Source organism: Pinus tabuliformis, chromosome Q, assembly GCF_031772625.1.
Source record: "Pinus tabuliformis cultivar Carrire ecotype Pingquan chromosome Q, CPIR1, whole genome shotgun sequence".
NCBI classification, from domain to species: Eukaryota; Viridiplantae; Streptophyta; class Pinopsida; order Pinales; family Pinaceae; genus Pinus; species Pinus tabuliformis.
This window is the reverse complement of record NC_142296.1, coordinates 151,914,231-151,936,201: the sequence shown is the minus strand read 5'-3', so window position 1 is coordinate 151,936,201 and position 21,971 is coordinate 151,914,231. Positions and strand designations below refer to the sequence as shown.

General features: G+C 41.2%; 1 protein-coding gene across 1 annotated transcript in view; it reads right to left on the bottom strand.

Annotated features, from left to right (window-relative positions):
• Nucleotides 1-20,591, bottom strand: part of LOC149218709 (small RNA-binding protein 11, chloroplastic-like) — an 83,180-nt gene extending 62,589 nt beyond the window's left edge. The window contains exon 1 of the mRNA XM_089382451.1: nt 20,344-20,591. Coding sequence (XP_089238577.1) covers nt 20,344-20,455 — 112 coding nt within the window. The 5' untranslated portion in view covers nt 20,456-20,591. The remainder of the gene's footprint in view (nt 1-20,343) is intronic.
• Between the last annotated feature and the right edge of the window lie 1,380 nt (nt 20,592-21,971).

Here is a 21,971-nt window from a genome sequence, read left to right as displayed (position 1 = left end):
TGTAGCAACAATCTTCCCCTTACTTTGGGAGTGAACCAAACAGATGAATTTCCTGGTCTGGGAGATGAGCTTGTTGCCTTTCTTAGCAGTGATCAAAGATGTGGCAGTAGGTGGGGCTACCTCCCGTATCTTGTATAATGAATTATTTAAAGAAATAATGACAGCACGAGGCCTGGACTCATACACAGCATGTCGCCTCCACAAGTATGGCTGACCTAATAATACATCACAAACATCCAGAGGTGTAACATCACACAATACCTCGTCTGTGAAGGGTTTGATGCTGTAGGGAAGGCGGCATTGCTGGCGAACTTTCAGGTCTCGTCCTTCGTGAAGCCACCCGATACTGTACGGCTGTGGGTGTGGTGTAGTTGGTAGGCCCAACCGCTTCACGACCTCTGCTGAAACGAGGTTCTTTTGGCTGCCACTGTCGACAATGAATTGTAGCGGTGAACCCTTCACCCACATTTGTGAGTGGAAAAGACGCTCCCCTTCCTCTGGATTTTCGGGCTCATCTTTCTGGATCTTGGCGGTGGCAACAGTGGCACTGGGATCCGCATCAATGATCTGCTTCCCTTTTTTATTCCCCTTATCGGGTTCTGGCTCAGGGTCGGAACATGCATCTGATTCAGAAGCCTTCAACTCAGCCACCAGCGACTGTTTGGTCCGACACTCACTTGTGTTATGAGTGGGACTCTTGTGGAACTCACACCACTTCCCTGTGTCCTTCTTCGGCTTCATGGTGTTGTTCTTTTCTTGCGGCTTCGACGGGTTGTCTTGGGTCACCCCGCCTTGGCTTTGTCCTTTGGGCTTCGGATTTGCAGATCCAAAGTCTCACTTCTTCTGTTTGAACTTTTGCTCGATTTTGACAGCGTATCGACATGCTGTGCCGAGTGAGGAGATGTTCAAGAACCCCATCTCTTCCTGGATGTATCTATGTAGGCAGCCGCGGTATTTGAGTACCAGATGCAGCTCAAAATCTTTGATACCCAATTGTGTGCGAAGGGTATGAAAAATGTTTGTGAACTCCGGCACATCTTGGTCTCGTCCCTGCCGCAGTGCGGTCCATTTGATGTATTTGTCCTCATAGCTTCTGATAGGGTAGTACTGCTCCTTGATGGCATCCCGAAAGTCATTCCAAGTGGGTGCGACTGAAAATAGTGAGCCTGTACTTTCATCCTTCTGCTCGCAGTAGGTTTCCCACCAGTCCTTGACGTGGGGGGCTGCTTTGAGAAGAGCGAAAACAATCTTTTCCCGATTTGAAAATTCATGAACAGAAAAATACCCATCTAGCATATTTAACCATTTATCTACAGCATCTGCGTCTATTTGACCCTCGAAGATGGGGATTTCAAAATTAACTTGTACCTTAAACAGTGTGGCGTTTCCAGAGTCGTTGTTGGAAGCCGATGCGTCGCCTCTGGGTAGCCGCTGAAGAATCTGCACAAAGCTATCCATCATCGCATTCCTTTGCCGCTCGAGCGCTTCTTCGAGCAAGATTTTGATAGGATATCCTGCCCCCTCGTCTTTCTTCTCATCCGCCATGGGAGGCCGTCGGGATTTGCGAGGCTGGTCTTGCAAAGGTTCGACCAGTTCAAGCCCTAACTCCTTATATCCCGACCTCGTTGGGGACATGCAAAGAAAAACAGAGAAAAAGCAGACTGCTCTGACACCACTGATCCGGATTTAAACCGGAACGCAACAAATTACAGAGATAACCATATACACAAAGATGCAGCGGAAATAATACTTCATTTCATTAATGGAAAATACTGAAATATGCTTACAACCAGAAATGGAAATAAACCAGCTAGGGCGATGGTAGCTTATCTCTGAGAAGAGATGTGGTGGCTACATTCCTCTGAACTGTGTTACAATGAGGCTCGAAGGCCTATTTATTGTTGAGAAACAATGGAAAACCCTTCACATCCCGAAACCTAACCCTAGAAGATGAAACGCCAAATTGTGGGCCCCGTTTGGGTAAATTGGTACATCAATTTCCCGAGGTCGTAACTTTGGCATACGATCTCCGTTTTATGCATACAATAGCTCGTTAGAAAGATCTATCCGAGCACTACCACTTTGGGGCCTCAAAATGGCTCCGAAAGTTTAGGACCCAAAAAACTGCTAAAAATAGTAAACTGTGCTACAATTTAGGAAACTGAAAAGACTGAAAGAGACAATTGTGGGGGTCCAAATGGGATAGGTGGGTGGCCACCATCATCCACCTGGATCATACATGATGTTGTCAAACAATGTGAGGGGAAGCTAAACCCTTGCTTCATGAGAAGTTAGTAGGGTTCAAACCAGAGGAAATGGATGAGCCTTGTGTAGAAATTCAACCTCATGTGGTAGCCACAACCCATGAGGAGGACAGTTGTATCACTTTACCAATATATTCTACAAAACTTTCCACTGACAGTCACTAAGAACATACTCAAGAAGAGTAAACATCTTAAAGAAGGCCTTCTAGAAATGAAGGAGAGAACCAAGATGCTCAAGGATACTATATTACAGCAGGACAATGAGCTTATGTTCCTTAGAATTAGGTGTGCTAGGACAACTACCAATATTACCCGTGCTGGGAAACAATTCGAATTTCTAATAAGGGAGCCCAAAAAGCCTACTCTGGAGCTACACAGCAGCCCTCTTCATGAGTATATAGACAAGGCTTGCAATACCATGAAACCACATTTGCATAGTGGGGAGGTGAGTTGGTATGAGGAAGGAGCCAACTCTTTCTTATTGCTTTTATAGGTTGACCGGGATTATGAGATAGAGCTTCAATATATGGGCATTCTAGTTGAAATCAGAATGGCAACATTAGCAAGGTGGGAATATTTCTTGTGTTGGCATTTATACATTAGGTCTTTTTCAGAGGCTGCTGATAACTAAAAATGATGGAAGACACATTCCGTAGGAGGTTATGGACTCTAAAAAAATATCATTCTTGTTGATACTTCCTATTTCAAAAGTCCATTTTAGTTGGAATGGAGAGAAATTATGAGTTAGTATCCCACTGAGTTAGTGATGTTTGGAAAGATACTTCTAGCTAGAGGTATAGCGCAACAAAAACCCTTGGATATTTGGGATGACAGAATCTCAAATGGGCAATGTGATCTAGGCCTTGACAGGATGTCTAAAATTCATTTGATGGGGCAATGATTTCTCAGAGCTAGTTGGGGTGAGACATCACAAGCAACAGGATTAGATAGATCTTTTGGCAGAGTGGTGGAGCACATTATCGGGTTTATGGAGAGCAAGGATGACAATGTTACAAGTATTTTATCCAAGAGACCAACAACATGTAGATATTGGGTATTCCACTTGGGGATAGAGGATTCAGAGAACAGGTTTGCATCTGAGTTGAGGAATGGACACCTACCAGATCATGGGTATACAATAGAGGACGACATCATTTGCTTAGTCCCTGAGTCCACACTCAAGGTTAAGACTGTGAGAGTGGTCCATGCTTCACTACTGGCAGTGCATCCTGAGGATGGCCACATTTAAGGTCAGCTCAAATAAACGTTCTATGGGGAGAGCCTCAAGGGTGTTATTCCATGTTATGAGATGTAGTGTGTGGCTCGTTAGCAGGACAAGTCGAAGCATGATTGTTCGACAAGATTATTGCAAGACTTGCCTACTCAAGATCCGAAATTTGATAGTGTATCTATGGACCTTATAATAGGTCTACCAAAGGTGCAGGCCTATGATTACATTAATAGAGTAATTGACTAGGTAACTGAATTAGTGCGTCCTTTCACGTTTCCATTAGAGTACAAGTCAGCCTAGTGGGCAAGTTTGTTTGGCAAGGAAGTGTGCAGACAGCATGAGATGTCTAGGTATACTCTCAACAACCAGGATGGCAGGATCTCTAATGTGCATTGGCAAGATCTTTTCATGGGTGATGGCATTGGTATGACCCTGTTGAACATGGTACAGTAAGGATGCTCTTTATTTGGTGGATTGGGATCTAGGGGAGCAAAGGACTAGCGCAACAATGACACTGATCCGGATTTAAACAGGAACGCAACAAACAAAGATAACCATAAACACAGAGATGCAGCGGAAATAATACTTCATTTCATTAATGTAAAATACTGAAATATGATTACAAACAGAAATGGAAATAAACCAACTAGGGCGATGGTAGCTTATCCCTAAGAACAGATGTGGCGGCTACATGCCTCTGAACTCCGTTACAATGAGGCTCGAAGGCCTATTTATTATTGCGAAACAATGGAAAACCCTTAACATCCCAAAACCTAACCCTAGAAGATGAAACACCAAATTGTAGGCCCCGTTTTGGGTAAGTTGGTACATCAACTTCCCAGGGTCATAACTTTGGCACCCGATCTTCGTTTGACGCGTACAATAGCTCATTAGAAAGATCTATCTGAGCACTACAACTTTGGGAAGACCAACATCGATCCATGGACCCATGTTGCTCCCAGATTTCCCAAAAAACGTCGTTTAGGGCCTCAAAACAACTCCGGAAGTTCAGGACCCGAAAAACTGTTAAAATAGTAAATTGTGCTACAATAACGGAAACTGAAAAACTAAAAGAGACAATTGTGGGGGTCCAAGTGGTATAGGTGGGTGGCCACCAACATCCACCTGGATCATTCCTCCCCCCTTAGGAAGCAATGGTCCCCATTGTGTTGAGTTCCTCCATCTGCTGAACTTGGTCCCTAGTGAGTTGTTCTGCATTCTCTGATGTGTCCAACAATGGTGGGAAGCATGGTGGAGGGTGGTACACATTGAACACTTGGTGCAGGCGAAGGAATGGAGGAATGATGTGCTCCAAAGCATTGTTTCCCATAGCCTTGGTAATGCTGTAAGGACCATGTCGGAGTGGTCTGAGCTTCTGATGGGCTCTTGTAAGGCGTTCTTTCTACATATGTAACCAAACTTTGTCGCCCACCTGAAACTTGTGTGGTGGCCCTATGGGTGAGGAGAAGTTGTTCCTGTGTTCTTTCATGACCATATCCTTCTGTTGCTGTTGCGGCTGTGTGGAGGAACCCTTCGCGGAGGTCATGGATGTGAATATGATCTTCCCCTTACTTTGGGAGCAAACCAGACAGAAAATGAATTTCCTAGTCTGGGAGATGAGCTTGCTACCTTTCTTGGCAGTGATCAAAGAGGTGGTCGTAGGTGGGGCTACCTCCGGTATCCTGTATAATGAATTACACAAAGAAATAATGATAGCACGAGGCCTTTGACTCATACACAGCATGCCGCCTCCACATGTATGGTTGGCCTAATAATACACCACAAACATCCAGAGGTATAACATCACACAATACCTCGTCTGTGAAGGGTTTGATACTGTAAGGAAGGCGGCACTGTTGGCGAACTCGAAGATCTCATTCTTGGTGAAGCCACTCGATACTATATGGCTGCAGGCGTGGTGCAGTCAGTAGGCCCAACCGCTTCACGACTTCTGTTGAAATGAGGTTCTTTTGGCTCCCACTGTCAACAATGAATTGCAGCGGTGACCCCTTCACCCACATCTGTGAGTGGAAAAAACGCTCCCCCTCCTCTGGATCTTCAGGCGCATTTCTGGATCTTGGCAGTGGCAACAGTGGCACTGGGCTCCGCGTCAATGATCTGCTTCCCTTTGGTATTCCCCTTGTCGGGTTCTGATTCAGGGTCGGAACATGCCTCTGTTTCGGAAGCCTTCAACTCAGCCACCAACGACTGCTTGGTCCGACACTCACTTGTGCTATGAGTGGGGCTCTTATGGAACTCACACCACTTTCCTGTGTCCTTCTTCGACTTCATGGTGTTGTTCTTTTCTTGCGGCTTCGACGGGTTGTCTTGGGTCACCCCGCCTTGGCTTTGTCCTTTGGTCTTCGGATTCACAGATCCAAAGTCTCGCTTCTTTTGTTTAAACTTCTGCTCGATCTTGACAGCATATCGGTACGCTGTGCTGAGTGAGGAGATGTCCAGGAACTCCATCTCTTCCTGGATGTATCTGTGTAGGCAACCGCAGTATTTGAGTACCAAATGTAGCTCAAAATCCTTGATACCCAACTGTGTGCGAAGGGTATGAAAAATGTTTGTGAACTCTGGCACATCTTGGTCCCTTCCCTGCCGCAGCATGGTCCATTTTATGTATTTGTCCTCATAGATCTTGACAGGGTAATATGGCTCCTTAATGGCATCCCAGAATGAATTCCAAGTGGGTGCAGCTGAAAATAGTGCACCCGTGTTATCATCCTTCTGCTCGCAGTAAGTTTCCCACCAATCCTTGACATGGGGGGCTGCTTTGAGAAGTGCGAAAGTGATCTTTTGCTGGATGGAAAAGTCATGAATAGAAAAATACCCATCTAGCAGATTTAACCATTTATCTACGGCATCTGCGTCTATTTGACTGTTGAAGATGGGGATTTCAAAATTAACTTGTACCTTAAAGGGTGTGGCGTTTCCAGAGTAGCTGTTGGAAACCGATGCATTGCCTCTGGGTAGCCGCTGAAAAATCTGGGCAAAGTTGTCCATCATCGCATTCCTTTGCCACTCGAGGTCTTCTTCGAGCAAGATTTTGATAGGATCTCCTACCCCCTCGTCTTTCTTTTCATCCGCCATGGGAGGCCGTCGGGATTTGCGAGGCTGGTCTTGCAAAGGTTCGACCAGTTCAATACCCCTAACTCCTTATATCCCGACCTCGTTGGAGACATGCAAAGAAAAACAAAGAAAAAAGGCAGACCGCTCTGATACCACTGATCCGGATTTAAACATGAATGCAACAAATTACAGAGATAACCATAAACACAAAGATGCAACGGAAATAATACTTCATTTCATTAATGTAAAATACTGAAATATGCTTACAAACATAAATGGAAATAAACCAGCTAGAGCGATGGTAGCTTATCCCTGAGAAGAGATGTGGCGGCTACATGCCTCTGAACTCCGTTACAATGAGGCTCGAAGGCCCATTTATTGTTGAGAAACAATGGAAAACCCTTAACATCCCAAAACCTAACCCTAGAAGATGAAACGCCAAATTGTGGGCCCCGTTTTGGGTAAGTTGGTACATCAACTTCCCGGGGTCGTAACTTTGGCACCCGATCTTCGTTTGACGCGTACAATAGCTCGTTAGAAAGATCTATTCGAGCACTACAACTTTGGGAAAATGGACGGATGTTGCTCCCAAATTTCCCAAAAAACGTCGTTTAGGGCCTCAAAACGGCTCCGGAAGTTCAGGACCTGAAAATTTGCTAAAAATAGTAAATTGTGCTACAATTACGGAAACTAAAACACTGAAAGAGACAGTTATGGGGGTCCAAGTGGAATAGGTGGGTGGCTACCAACATCCACCTGGATCAGACACCCCCACTAGCACATGAGAAGATACGCCCGTCAAATTTACTAGGGATGGTTCACTATACAGTGGATCCATTTGTGGTCGGATGATACAGTGGTATATTTGGGACCGTACCTATCAAGGGATTTATTGATGGTTAGATAGTACAATGGTATGCGGTGACACACTGGTACATATGGGACTTGGGTATTGATATGTACGTTATGGCATTGCTTGAGGACAATGGAATCTCGAAGAGAGAGGACTGTCACGTCCCTCCCTTGAGTGAACATTATAGGGGTAGTGATTGATTTAATTAGATTTATATGTGGCTATGAGAACAAGGTTAACTTTATAAAGTCACATTATTATGTAATTGCTTGCCCATGGAATTGGTACCCATGGTATTGGCACCCATGGAATACTTACCCATGGTATCGGTATCCATGGAATACTTGCCCATGGTATTGGGATGGCCAAAGATTATAAAAGGGAGCTCAAGCTCATTCTTTAGGTAGGTTGATGGATGATTTCTCCCATTTGATTTGATCCCTTGTGGCTATGGAAGTGGTAAAACCATATCCCTAAGGAAAATTGGGTTCGATGTTGAAATTATACACCCTAACCAATCTAAGGAAAAATTACTACGGATTTCTCATTGAAGCATATTGATTTTCAAGATAGGTTTGCCAGATATTTAGAGTTTAATTTTGTTTTGCAGGGGTAAATTATTGAAGAGCAGCAAAAATGGCTTCCAAGGAACCACAATTAATTTAGCAGGGCTGAGAGAATTAGAAAGAGAAACCATATTTTTATTGAGGCTGAATTCATTTGAGGGAGGCTGATAATTTGTGAAGTTAATTTTTGCAGGAAGTTATCACCATTACTTTTGGAAGCTGAGTTGTGTTACTACAAGGTTCATAAAAGTACAAGAGACCAACCTTGAATTAAAAAGGGGTCGAGCTTGTTTGTTTGGCACTATGGGTCAAATTCTCTAGAGAAGTAGTGCTTTATTTTGGAGGCTATTAGCATACTAGCCAGTAGGCCGAATTACAATTTGTTTAGAGGAGGATTTACATTCCTATCCTGGGCCATGGGCATTTGAGAGGAGAAAATCGCCAAATTCACCTTAATTATAGCAGGCAGAGACCTTTTTCTTATGGCAATCAGGTTCATTGATAACCTGTGTGGCAATTTGGTGGCCATTTAGAGGCCAAGCGTGAACTAGGAGAAGCAGGATATAAAATTTAAATTAAGACCACAGCCTGTGGAGGTCATGATTTCCAGTGGCAAAAGCAGCATATATATTGATGCAAAGTCCCATTTATTGTCATGTCGAGGATTCCCTGATAAAGAAGGCTGAGGACACAGTAGTTTTGACCATTGGTAAAGGACTAGGTACTAATTCAGTGTAGTTGGGGTTGATCGCATTGCACCACCAACATAAATTTTGGTCACCTACAGCTTAATTCCAGATGTACCAACGTTGTCTCCAGATGTGGAAGCAAACTCTGAGGCAGCAAGCATTAATACCAGCAGCGATTCTCTTCCTCTTTGGCAATCCAAGGATATATATTACATCGGCATTCTACAGTGTAATCATCATCACTTGCTACAGTCAGAGTGCTAAATTTGGGTACCAGAGGACAAGTGGTTCCCTAAGGCTTTGATCTTTGGCCTAGGGAAAAGTGTCCAAATTTATTTGTATTTTTCTCTTAAAGTGACTTTATAAGTGGTAAAGCCAATTTAATTTAAAAGTGACTTTATAAATGGTAAAGTTACATTCTAATTTAAAAGTGACTTTATAAGTGGTAAAGTTACATTCTAATTTAAAGGTGACTTTATTAAAGTCAATGAAGAATTATAAAGTGAAAAAGTGACTATGGAAATAAAAGGCTAAGTGGGTCTTTATTTAAGTGGGTGCGTTACAAAATAGAAAGTGAGAATTAAATGCACATTTATTCTCATCCCTAGATCTAAATGAATCTCAACCATTAGATCTTAAGGTAACACAAAAGGTTATTTAGATAGTAAAAGGAGAAGAGAAGAAAAAAAGATCAATTCATTCTTTCATGAGCATTTGAGAGAAAGAGAAGAGAGAGCAAGGAGAAAATTTATGCATAGTGAGGAAGTGAAGGAGACCAGCAAGAAGATATTTCAGTAAATCTGGACAGTAGCATTTATTGGCATGCATCCCAAGGTAAAACCGTACAACAAGAGAAAGGCATAGAAATTGAAGAAGAGGGACAGCAACAAGCGCATGAATTTCGAGGTAGGTTTGGGCACGAATTTCAAGCTAGGTTTGGGCATGCTTTTCGAGGCAATTGTACTGCTGAAATCTGTATGGTATGTACATTCCGTACAACAAGTTTTGGGCATGTTTTTCGATGCAGTTCGTACAGCATTTAATGTTGTTTTATTGCTGGAAAAAAAATCTGTTTTGATTGTTCGCTGATTGGCACGATTTTTGAAGCAGAGTTCAAGCATAGAAATCAAAATAAGTGTAAAAATTTCTATTTTCCCACCCCGGTTTTCGGTTTCACCTTATTTTTCCCATGTAGTTAAATGCCCATTCCCATAACCATACATTTAACAGACTAAAAAAAATAAATATGGCTGAAAACACAAATTCTGGAAATTTTTCAGAATGCTGGAAATTGCAGAAATAAAAATCAGCAATTAAAAACAGCCATTAAAACACATTAAAACACTGATATTTTTGGTCAACTTGACCCTGGAAAAACCCCCTACAACTCTTGGGGAAAACCAGTTTGAGAGCTCTTCTTTATTTCTGAAAATTGTCTTTTTTACAGTGAGAATTATTCAGCAAAAAATCAGCAAGCAAATTTACAACTTATCTCCTTTCCCGTGCCTCACAGCAATCTGGAAATTACAGCAAACAGGACAGCAATAAATGATGTACGACCTCCGTTTTGTGTGCAGAAAAATCAGCAAACTGCTCCTCGATTTTTGTGCAAAAATCTGCCTTTCACTATGTGCTGAATCAGTTGTACAAATCTGCTCAACTGCTGCCTTGGAATGTGTGCCAAGCTGCTGTCTCCTTCTCCTCCCTGCTCAGAAATCTCTCTTGCTCTCTTGCTCTCCTTCTCCCAATCTGCTCATGAAAGAATGAATGACCTTTTCCTCCTTTTCCTCCTTTAATATAACTCCAAGTGACTTTTGGGTGATCCAAGTGACTTTTGGGTGATCTCTAAATCCAATGGCTGAAAAAGATTTAGATCAATGGTTGAGATTAAATGCTCATTTAAATCTCACTTTCTATTTTTTAATTCACCCCACTTTAATAAAGACCCACTTAGTCATTTATTTCCAAAGTCACTTTTCTTTTCTAATTTTTCATTGACTTTATAAAAGTCACTTTAAAATTAGACTTAATAACTTTATCACTTAAAGTCACTTTTAAATTAGATTTAACTTTATAAAATTATAAAGTCACTTTAGGAGAAAAATTAAATTCTTTTGGACACTTTTCCCTAGGCCAAAGATCAAAGCCTAAGGGAACCACCTGTCCTCCGGTACCAAATTTCAACAATAAGTTGTAATTTGTGGTTGCTGGAATTTTTACTGTGTATTTCAGTTTCTCTATAAAAGCATTTTCAGAAATAAAGAAGAGCTCTCAAACAGGTTTTCCCCAAGAGTTGTAGGGGGTTTTTCCAAGTTCACATTGACCAAAAATGACTGTGTTATTTTCTCTGCATGACTATCATAATTTTGTTGTGTTTTATTTTTGCAATTTCAACAGTTTTGAAATCTCTGAATTTGTGTTTTCAGAAAATATTGTCATTTCCAGATTTTAGAATTTTTATCATGCTTGGATTTCAAACTAAATGCACGGAGTGATAAGGAAAACTGATAACCGAAGTGGGGGTTGATATTTCTTCATGGTATCGGAGCTTGGTTAGCTGAAAAGTGCAGTTTGGGACAGCGAAGTGAAAATCACAGCAAGCTAGTTTTTACACAGAAAACAAAAACCTTTACCACAAATTTGAAAATTTCAGTTTGGTAGGATAGTGAAACATGTCTTTAGGTTTGAGAGTGGAAGACAGGTTGGATGCGCAGAACAACAACAGTGCATAGAAGAAGAGAATCCAGAGCATCTTTAAGGACGCAGAAGTCTGGGGCATTATGGTAAATACCACACAGAACCCAATAGCAGTACTTGATAACCCTGTACAATTGGCAGAGTTTAACAAAAAAAATGCTAAGGCAAAAAAATTGATTCTGGAAGGAATCAAAGATCATGTCATTCCTCATGTGAGAGGAAAGACTTATGCACATGAGATGTGGCCAGCCTTAACCAGTCTTTACCAAAGCTCAAATGAAAACAGAAAAATGGTCCTAAAGGAGAAATTGAAGGCCATTAAAATGGCTAAGACTGACAGTGTTACAACATACCTCACAAAGATCACTTCAGTGAGAGATGAGTTGGCAGTCGTGGGTGAGATCATTGCACCCGCTGAGTTGGTGAGAATTGCTTTGAATGGTCTTCTCAAGACATGGGAGAATTTTGTAGATGGCATTGTTGCACGGGAAAACCTTCCCTATTGGGAGAGGTTGTCGAATGATTGCATTCAGAATGAGACCAGAAAGAACCATCTTGGGGCAGCCAAACAAGTGGAGGAGGATGACAATGTGGCATTGTTAGCAACAAGCAAGAAGGGCGAAACAAAGAAGCAAGCTTCCAACAGTGGCGGCAAAGGCAAAGGCAAAGGCAAGCAGCAGAACAAGGAGAAGGACTATTCCAAAGTCAAATGTTGGAATTGTCAAAAGTTGGGACACTATGTTGTTGTGTGTCCGAAGAAGAAGAACAAGAAAGGGAAAGACAAACCCATGGCAGCTTCTATAGAGATAGAGAGCTTCTCAGAGAGCTTTGATCATGGGTTTGGGTTCATGGCTTGTGAGGCCACCAGTGCAAGATCACCTGCCATACAGGTTCAAAGGGAGTGTGCACTCCCCGCTACTAGCAGAGCATCCACATGACAAGAGTCAGAGAGTACTTCTAAGAGCTTTCAGAGGATGATACTGAAATGGAGGTAGTACTTGGTGATGACAGCATTGTTAGAGCAGTCGGTGTGGGGACATTGACATTTGATAAGGGACCCAAACCTCCCTTGAAAGTGTCAGATGTTCTATATGTGCTTGGAATGAAGAAGAACCTGATATGGAATGAAGAAGAGCCTGATATCCGTCTCAACACTTGAGGACAGAGGGTATGATGTGTTGTTCGGGAGAGGGCAGGTGCTTATATATCCTAGGGGAACTCCAGCTTCTTCAACTAGAGTGATTGGTGTGCACCATGCCAAGGTGTACAAGTTCTCATTCCAACCCCTGATGGCATTGAGTAGCAACACCTGAGACAGGACCAACAGCAGATCTAGCAATTCAGATTTGTGTAAGATTTGGCACCGCAGGATGGGGCACATGTATCATGGGGCCTTGAGTACATTGCAGGAGATCACCACTGGTGTGTCAGATTTCAGTTCTGATCACCTTGATGTATGCAGAGGATGTGTTATGGGGAAGCTTGCTAGATTCCCTTTTCCCAGCAGTGACAACAGAGCGACCAGGATCCTTGACTTGATTCATACCAATGTGAGTGCTCGGATGTCTCATGTATCCTTGAGTGGCTATGAGTACTATGTTTTATTCATTGATGACCACTCCAGGAAGCCCTGGATTTATTTCTTGAAGACCAAGAGTGAGGTCTTCAAGCGGTTTCAAGAGTTCAAAGCTCTTGTGGAAACCCAGACAGGTAGGAAGATCAAGGTCCTTAGGTCGGACAATGGAGGGGAGTGTACCCTTAATGAGTTTGTTGATTTTTGTGCTGAGGCAGGCATTAAGAGGGAGTTCACAGTTCCTTACAACCCCCAGCAGAATGGGGTTGCGAAGAGGAAGAACAAATCCATTGTAGGGGCTGCCAAAGCCATGCTTCATGATCAGGGATTACCTTTATTTTTGTGGGCATAGGCCTGCAACACTGCTATGTACTTGCAGAATAGGAGTCCACATCGTGCCTTGGGAATGTGACTCCGGAGGAGGTTTTTTTGGGAAGAAGCCTGATGTTGGGCACTTTCGTATCTTTGGGTGCCTTACATATTCCTATGTCCCCAAGGAGAACAGGACCAAGCTAGAGCCCACTGCAGACAAGGGCATCTTTGTGGGTTATAGCGAGACCTCGAAAGCTTATCGGATTTATATTCCTGCACAGAGGAAAGTGGTTGTCAAGCGGGATGTGAAGTTCGAGGAGGAGAGAGCTTTCAGCAAGTCACGGGAGTTAGAGTATCCAGAGTCACCAAACCCTCAAGAGCAGCGGAGTCAGTCACAGGGATCCAGTGGTTAGGGACCAGGAGGTACATCGATTATAGTGTCAAGTCCATCAGTGAGCAATGGCTCTTCAGAGTCAGGTGGGTGGTTCTTCGGGCAGTATGCAGGGCAGTCCGCAGAGCAGTTCACAGGGTAGTCCACTAATGGACAGTTTGCACGGTACTTCAGCATCTATAGGCATAGATTCAGGCATGAGGTCAGTTGGCAGGCCTTCAGGAGTTCAGGCCTCTGATGATGATGAGGATTCTTTCACTCCAGTGGGAGAAGTATACTCCGGGAAGAGGAAGCCCAAGTGGCTTCAAGACACCTTGCGTGAGGCCACATCAGTTGTTGGGCCAAAAAGACAGGTTAGAGAGAGTAAACCACCTGAGCGGTTTTGTAGTTACATGGCATTAGTAACAAGCATTGTTGCCTCTGAGCCTTCTAGTTATGAGGAGGCAGCCAGCCAACACGTCTAGAGAGAGGCGATGATAGAGGAGTATTCTTCTATTATGAAGAACAATGTTTGGGAGGTAGTGTCGAGGCCTGAAGGTAAATCAATTTTTACTTCCAAATGGCTTTACAAGATAAAGCATGTTGCAGATGGCAGCATCGAGAAGTTCAAGGCTCGATTTGTGGCGAAAGGGTTCTCACAGGTAGAGGGAGTTGACTATGAGGAGACCTTCGCTCCCATAGCTCGATATACATCTATTCGCTCCATTATATCGATTGCAGCAAAGATGGGTTGGAAGATACACCAGATGAATGTGAAGACTGCATTTCTCAATGGCTTCATTTAGGAGGAGGTTTATATTGAGCATCCGCAGGGCTTTAAGGTTCATGGGAAGGAGTCCCATGTATGCAAATTGAAAAAGGCACCTTATGGCCTGAAGTAAGCTCCTAGAGCTTGGTACTCAAGGATTGATACATACTTGCAGCAGTTGGGTTTCACAAAGAGTGAGGCTGAACTGAATCTATACTTCATTGTGGTGGGTGAGGAGCCTCTCATTCTGGTGTTGTATGTTGATGACTTGATCATCACTGGTGCAAAGAGATTCATTGAGGGTTGCAAGAGAGATCTTGCTTCAAAGTTTGAGATGAAGGATATCAACTTGATGCATTATTTTCTAGGATTGGAGGTGTGGCAGGAGGAGGGGCATTTCTTCCTGGGACAAGGGAAGTACATTATGGATATTCTTAGCAGATTTCACATGGAGGACTGCAAACCCATGTCTACATCTATGATCACTTACTGGAAGAAGCTTCACACTTCTGATTCTGAGTTGGTGGATCCTACTCTATACAGACAACTGATTTGTGAATTGATGCATTTGGTCAACACTCGACCAGATATATGTTTTGCAATTAACACAGTGAGTCAGTGCATGTGTGAGCCCAGGAGAGTGCACTGGGTGGGTGCAAAACACATTCTTCGTTACTTGCAAGGCACTGTGGATTTTGGTTTGGATTATAGATAGGGTGATGGAGTGAGATTGGTAGGGTACACGGATTCAGATTGGGCAGGTTGTGCTTCAGATAGGAAGAGTACTTCCGGGTGTTGTTTTGGGTTGGGTTCGACAGTTGTGTCATGGATCAACCGGAAACAACAGTCAGTTGCATTGAGCTCAGCTGAGGCAGAGTATATGGTTGCTAGTTTGGCTAGTTGTGAGGCCATATGGCTTCGCAAGATGTTGTTTGGTCTATTTGGTCAAGCATTGAGACCTTCAATAATTTACTGTGATAATCAGAGTTGCATAAAACTCACGGAGAATCCAATTTTTCATGACAGGTCAAAGCATATTGAGATCAAGTATCACTTCATTAGACTATGTCCAAAAGGGAGCTGTCAAGCTCGAGTACATTTCCACAAATGAGCAGGTAGCGAACATTTTCACCAAAGCCTTACCACGGGGCAAGCATGTCTACTTCAGAGACAAGATGGGAGTGGTGAGGAACACTTTCCTCGGTAAGAGGGAGTGTTAAAATTTGGGTACCAGAGGACAAGTGGTTCCCTAAGGCTTTGATATTTGGCCTAGGGAAAAGTATCCAAATTTATGTGTACTTTCCCCTAAAGTGACTTTATAAGTGGTAAAGTCAATTTAATTTAAAAGTGACTTTATAAGTGGTAAAGTTACATTCTAATTTAAAAGTGACTTTATAAGTGGTAAAGTTACATTCTAATTTAAAGGTGACTTTCTTAAAGTGAGTGAAGAATTAGAAAATGAAAAAGTGAGTATGGAAATAAAAGGCTAAGTGGGCTTTATTTAAATGGGTGAGTTAAAAAAATAGAAAGTGAGAATTAAATGCACATTTATTCTCATCCCTAGATCTAAATGAATCTCAGCTATTAAATCTTAGGGTAGCCCAAAAGGTCATTTAGAGAGTAAAAGGAGAAGAGAAGAGAAAAAGATCAATTCATTTTTTCATGAGCATTTGAGAGAAAGAGAAGAGAGAGCAAGGAGAAAATCTCTGAGCAATGAGGAAGTGAAGGAGAGCAATAAGAAGATATTTCAGCAAATATGGGCAGTAACATTTATTGGCACGCATCCCAAGGCAAAATCGTATAACAGGAGAAAGGAACGAAAATCGAGGAATAGAGATAGCATCAAGGGCACAAATTTCGAGGCAAGCTTGGGCACGATTTTCGAGGCAGACATACTATTGAAATCAGTATGATCTGTACAGTTTATATAGCAAGTTTTGAGCATGTTTTTCAAGGCAAACCATATAGCATTTAATGTTGTTTTATTGCTGGAAAAAATTTTATTTTGGTTGTTCGCTGATTGGCACGATTTTCGAGGCGGAGTTCAAGCGCGGAAATCAAGATAAGTTGTAATTTGTGTGATCCAAGTGGATATTGGTGGCCACCCGCCAATTCCACTTGGACCCCCACGATTGTTTCTTTTAGTTTTTCAGTTTCCTTAGTTGTAGCACAGTTTACTATTTTTAGCAGTTTTTCAAGTCCTAAACTTCCGGAGCCGTTTTGAGACCCTAAACGACGTTTTTTTGGCAATTTACCACCAGCGGTTTTTATTTAAAATCATTTTTTTCGTCGTAGTCCTCGGGAAGATCTTTCCAACGGGTTATCATGCGCGTCAAACAGAGATAATATGACCAATCACGACCTCGGAAAATTGGTTGTCCAACTCACCCCAACGAGACCCATAAACTCTTGGTGTTACATCTCCTCGGGTTAGGGTTTTGGTTGTTTAGGGTTTGCTATTATTGTTCAATAATAAAAAGGCCCTTGAGCCTCATTGTAACGCAGTTTAGAAGCATGTAGCCGCCACATCTCTTTTCAGAGATAAGCTACCATCGCTCGAGCTAATCTTATTTCCATTCTATTTGTAAGCATATTTCAGTGTTTGATATTAATGAAATGAAGTGTTCTTTCTACTGCATCTCTGTATTTATGGTTATATCTATAATTTGTTGCGTTCTTGTTTAAATCTGGATCATTGTGGTTGCTGGAAATTTTACTATGTATTTCAGTTTCTCTGTAAAAGCATTTTTAGAAATAAAGAAGAACTCTCAAACTGGTTTTCCCCAAGAGTTGTAGGGGGTTTTTCCAGGGTCACATTGACCAAAAATCACTGTGTTATTTTCTGTGTGTGGCTGTCATAATTTTGCTGTGTTTTATTTCTGCAATTTCAACGGTTGTGAAATCTCTAAATTTGTATTTTCAGAAAATATTGTCATTTCCAGATTTTAGAATTTTTATCATGCTTGAATTTAAAACTAAATGCATGGAGTGATAAGGAAAACTGATAACTAGAGTGGGGGTTGAAATTTCTTCACATAGTAGCCTCGCACGGGCCGAGTGCACAATTCTTTAGGTAGATGGCAAGCTAATACCCATGGTAGGACGAATTGTTAAGAAAGGTGCACTTTATTTATTGCCAAACAGATTTTCTTGGACAGCAATTTCTCTTTGCGCAGTATCCATTTTTGAACAACCATACTTCAGCCATCAGGGTGCCATCTTACCAGGTTCCAAAAATTAATCATTGCTCGTAAAATTTTAGACATCCATTTAATAATATTACTGTCTTGATTTCTGTTCATGGTTGATTACTGTCTTGATTTCTGTTCATGGTTGATTACTGTCTTGATTTCTGTTCATGGTTGAAAACTAATTTGTGAGGATTCTATCACATTATTTATTTGGTATGCATATAATGTGATTGATTATAAATTGTTAGATAAATTGTGTCAATGAGATTAAGGGGCAGTATTGAGGATGTCTGGCATATTTTGGAATTTGCTCTTGGCTGCATGCATGCTAAGTGTTTGACATAATGCCTTAATGAGCAGTTTGGTTATTTGAAGGGTAAATTGGTTTAATCTGGAAAACTTTATTGGTCAATAGGGTGAAGTTAAAGAGGCTTTTTAGCATATGTGGGAATTGCTTATTAGCTGATTGGTATAATCCTAGTAAAACACATTACAGAGGCTAGCTGATGCCATCTCTGAGATCTACCTGACAAACTCCCAAATTTGAAAATTAGTTCTTGAGAGCTTTTAACTAATGCTGCTTCTTCCCTGCAATTGATTTACTGCTGCAAATCCCTGAGAATTTCAGTCAAAGAAATAGCTCTAATACCATGTAAATTTTCTAAGCCTAGATGACTAATGTCCCTGTGATCTCAATTAAACAAGTGAATTTTTGAATTTAATAAATGCAGAAATTAAATTCAAACATAGCTCCACTCACAATAGCTGGAAATTAAATAGCAATAGCATAGAAACAGTTTCACACATACACGGGTAATGTCTCCTTCAAATTCAACTTTTCATTCCTTTGAAAAATTTACAAGGAAACCTCCACAGTTTGCTACAACCAAGCAGCTGCATGGTGAACAAAAATCACCCTGAACTAAGCAGTATGGCCTGCCTCTATCCGTAAGACAGCACTCCATGTCTGTACCACTGTACAAACTTCCATACAACTATACAATATATTTCTACAACTGTACAAACTTCCATACAGGTGTGCGAAACTGTTCCGTACAGCTGTACAAAACTATGCAAATTTGTACAATTGTACGAAATTGTGCAGACGTACTCTGTACAGCCTCTGCTTGCTGCCAAGATTCGCCTCTTTCCTGAATCCCTACTCTCCCTCTCTCTCTCTCACACACAACCTCCTAAACTGTTCAACTGTGTGTGTAAACCCTCTATCTTGACCTGTCTTTATACTTTTAGCTGAAACCAAAACCCTAATCTATTTTTGGAATTACTCCTAGTCTAAGTCATGTAAGAAACACACTTTTTAAGACTTGGCAACTAAATATAAGACTTTTCACTTTTTTACTAGAGTGAATTACAAAATAGAATTATTTTATGAAATATCTCGAACTACTTCTCGTTCAGACTAAACTTGTGAAGAAGTTGCTCTTTGAGCTATAATTCTCAACAAAACCACCAATACACATAGCATACTAACGTATCAGGTATAAAGCATTCATCAAAGTTTCTATGAAAGATCTAAACACCACCAAGTTGAACACATTCAGCCACCAGAATGACTATTAAAGAACAGATCTCTGCTTCATTTCGTATCATACACCCAAGAAGCCTTTATAAAGGAGTTGAACAATCGAATCAACGTGGAAGCCCTCATTTGTATGGTGAAAGAAAAACTGGCAAGAGCGGCAAAGAGATTCAGACTCAAAACCTATGCTGTTGCATAGGCTAAGTTTCTACTGGATGAAAATTAGTTAGACCCTACTATTCCCGGTCCAGGCACTATCCCTATAGATGCTTGGCATGGCACTCTGACCGGAGTCACGGACAGTTGGCCTAATGATTGCGGTTTTGATCTCTAGTGATTTAGCTTGTGCTTCCTTTATGAAGAACAATTACTTTTTGGTCCTGTGTGGTGTACATTTTGAGCTGCTTATAGGACTGGTAGGTATTGGCATTGTTCTTATGGCGACTGTCCTTACGGCCCTTTTTAACAAATTAAATGTAACTTTTATTGTAAATTGTAGAATGAGAAGAATTCTACTCAAAAATAAATAAATGAGACCCTACTAAGGATATGTTCATCAGTCTCTGTCTTACTACTGCAATGACCCAGGTTCGAATCCTGATGGATGCCCAATAAAGGGCCATGTTAAAACACAAAACGGATAGCGTTTATGCAGTTGTTGTACCCGTTGTACATAATACAAAGTTTCATAGTCCCTCCGTCTAAACAAGGGGCGTTTCACTGGCGCCCAGGGAAAAAAAAAATTACGAAGGAAATTCCCTACCAGATATTTCCAAACGTCAGAAAGACCGACCCTTCTCTCGCTCCCTCGAGATCTCTGTTTTTCATATTCAGGAGCTTGAAGTAGCCCAGATATGTGTTTGAACTCTGGAAGTATTTTCAGTTAATGGATCTCCTTGAGCTAAAACCATCCTAAACAACTTGTCCTTAAGCAGTTTATTCAACCAAATACATAAAGACATATCATACCCATTTTAATCAATATTGCTTGAAACAATTCGCTTGGAGAAGAAACAGTTAAACTTAACAGAAAATCCCCTGAACAAAGTTGGCACTAAAGAAAAAACAAAGCTCAATGTGAATTGTAACGGGCTATTGGATATCGATAAACTTCATCTGCTATTCTGTGCATGGGTCTACAGCCTTCCAATTTTGTTTGAAGCTCGATATCATGAGGGGAACTGATGGTGGGGTATTCATAAAGCATACATACCTCCAACAAAAAGTTTGGTGGTGACTCCCCTCGAGAAGAAGGCTGTAAAGCGTGGAAATGGAGAAGAGAGGTGAGTCCCCAGGAAACGCCTGAACCCTGGAACCATGGACATCTTCCTCAAATGCCTTCTCAAATGTGTTAAACCCTACTGCACCATATATTCATACCATCGAGGCTTCTATTTCAAACATACCAGGTGGTGGCAATCACATTTATATACCATTTATAACCAAGTAGAGCCGATATGCTTGATGTCATCTCACCAAAGTATTCCAAGTTTAAGGTTGTTGAAGGTCTTTCATAGTCAATGGTTTCAAAATAGTTTATTTTTGTTTAAGGTCTTTCATGGTCCATGGTTTCAAAAACAGTTTATTTTTGTTTAAGGTCTTGTCTTTCATAGTCAATGGTTTCAAAACAGTTTATTTTTGTTTAAGGTCTTTGATAGTCAATGGTTTCAAAATAGTTTTTTTTTTTTAAGTAGTGTGAACCAAGTTTATATAGGGTATGTATTGTTAGGTTGCTATAAAATATTGGTCAGGTTAGTCTTTTTATTTTATTAGAGGTGAATTTGTAAATAGTAGTTAGGGTGATTTTACTATTATGGTTTAAAGAGTTCTAGGTTTGGTTTAATTGTCATGTAAAATTTGTCTAATTTGTAAAGGTTCAAATGTTTAAAGTCATGAGGCTTTATTATTAAAGGAGTAATTATAGGGAGTCAATAGGTCACCATTGAAGAGTAGTGAGGGGTCATGTCATCAAACTTTGGTTATCATAAGTTAGTCATCTAAATATGGAGATCGAGTCTACATCAAAATAATCATGACAAAGGATTGGGCACAGATTTGGAGGTTCTGTCAAGTCAGTCTAGATGTCATTTCAAGAGTGGTTATGACCTCAGTAGGAGTACAACAATCATAAGGACAGTTAGTTCCTTTCCTCAAGCAATGTGTTTTCTAGGAGATGTTGCACATTCATCATTTCCACTTTCAAATCGTAATCATCGCTATCATTTCCACTCTAGGTCGTTTTGGAAGGTTATTTGAACTTTTGTCTTCATTCAACATCGCTCAGTTCTTCTTCATTTCCATCAAAAGTTGTGGTGTGCTCGTGTTGGTTTGTTGCGCAAAGGAGGCAAGGGTGTTGTGTTTCCACACAGCGCTGCATTACTCACAAACTAGTGGTCAATTCTCCTTCACATGTGCAAATCCAAGCTTATCCTTATTCCTTAATCTTGGATGAATCTCCAAATTGCATGTATGAGCTAGCAAAAGTCATATAAAGCCTGCAAGTTAGATAATTTTATCTTCGCTGCATTTTTTAAATCATTGCGCTTCTACTTATTTTATTGCTCTTTCTCCTTGTTGCATTTCCACACAATGTTATTTTTCTTCTCAATCCGAAGTCCAAACTCTTTTTACAAGTGCAAAATTGAATCACTCTTTGTTCCTTGACTGTGAAAAAAAAAAATTGCATGCATGAGCCACTAAAGTTGTTCAAAACCAGCAAAGAGAGCAAATTCATAATCGTTGCATTTTTCGTAATTCGTTGTGTTTTCTCCTAATTGTTGTGATACCACACAGTCTTCATCTTTTGCATTTCTTCGTTGCCAAGAGCGCATTCTTCTTCGC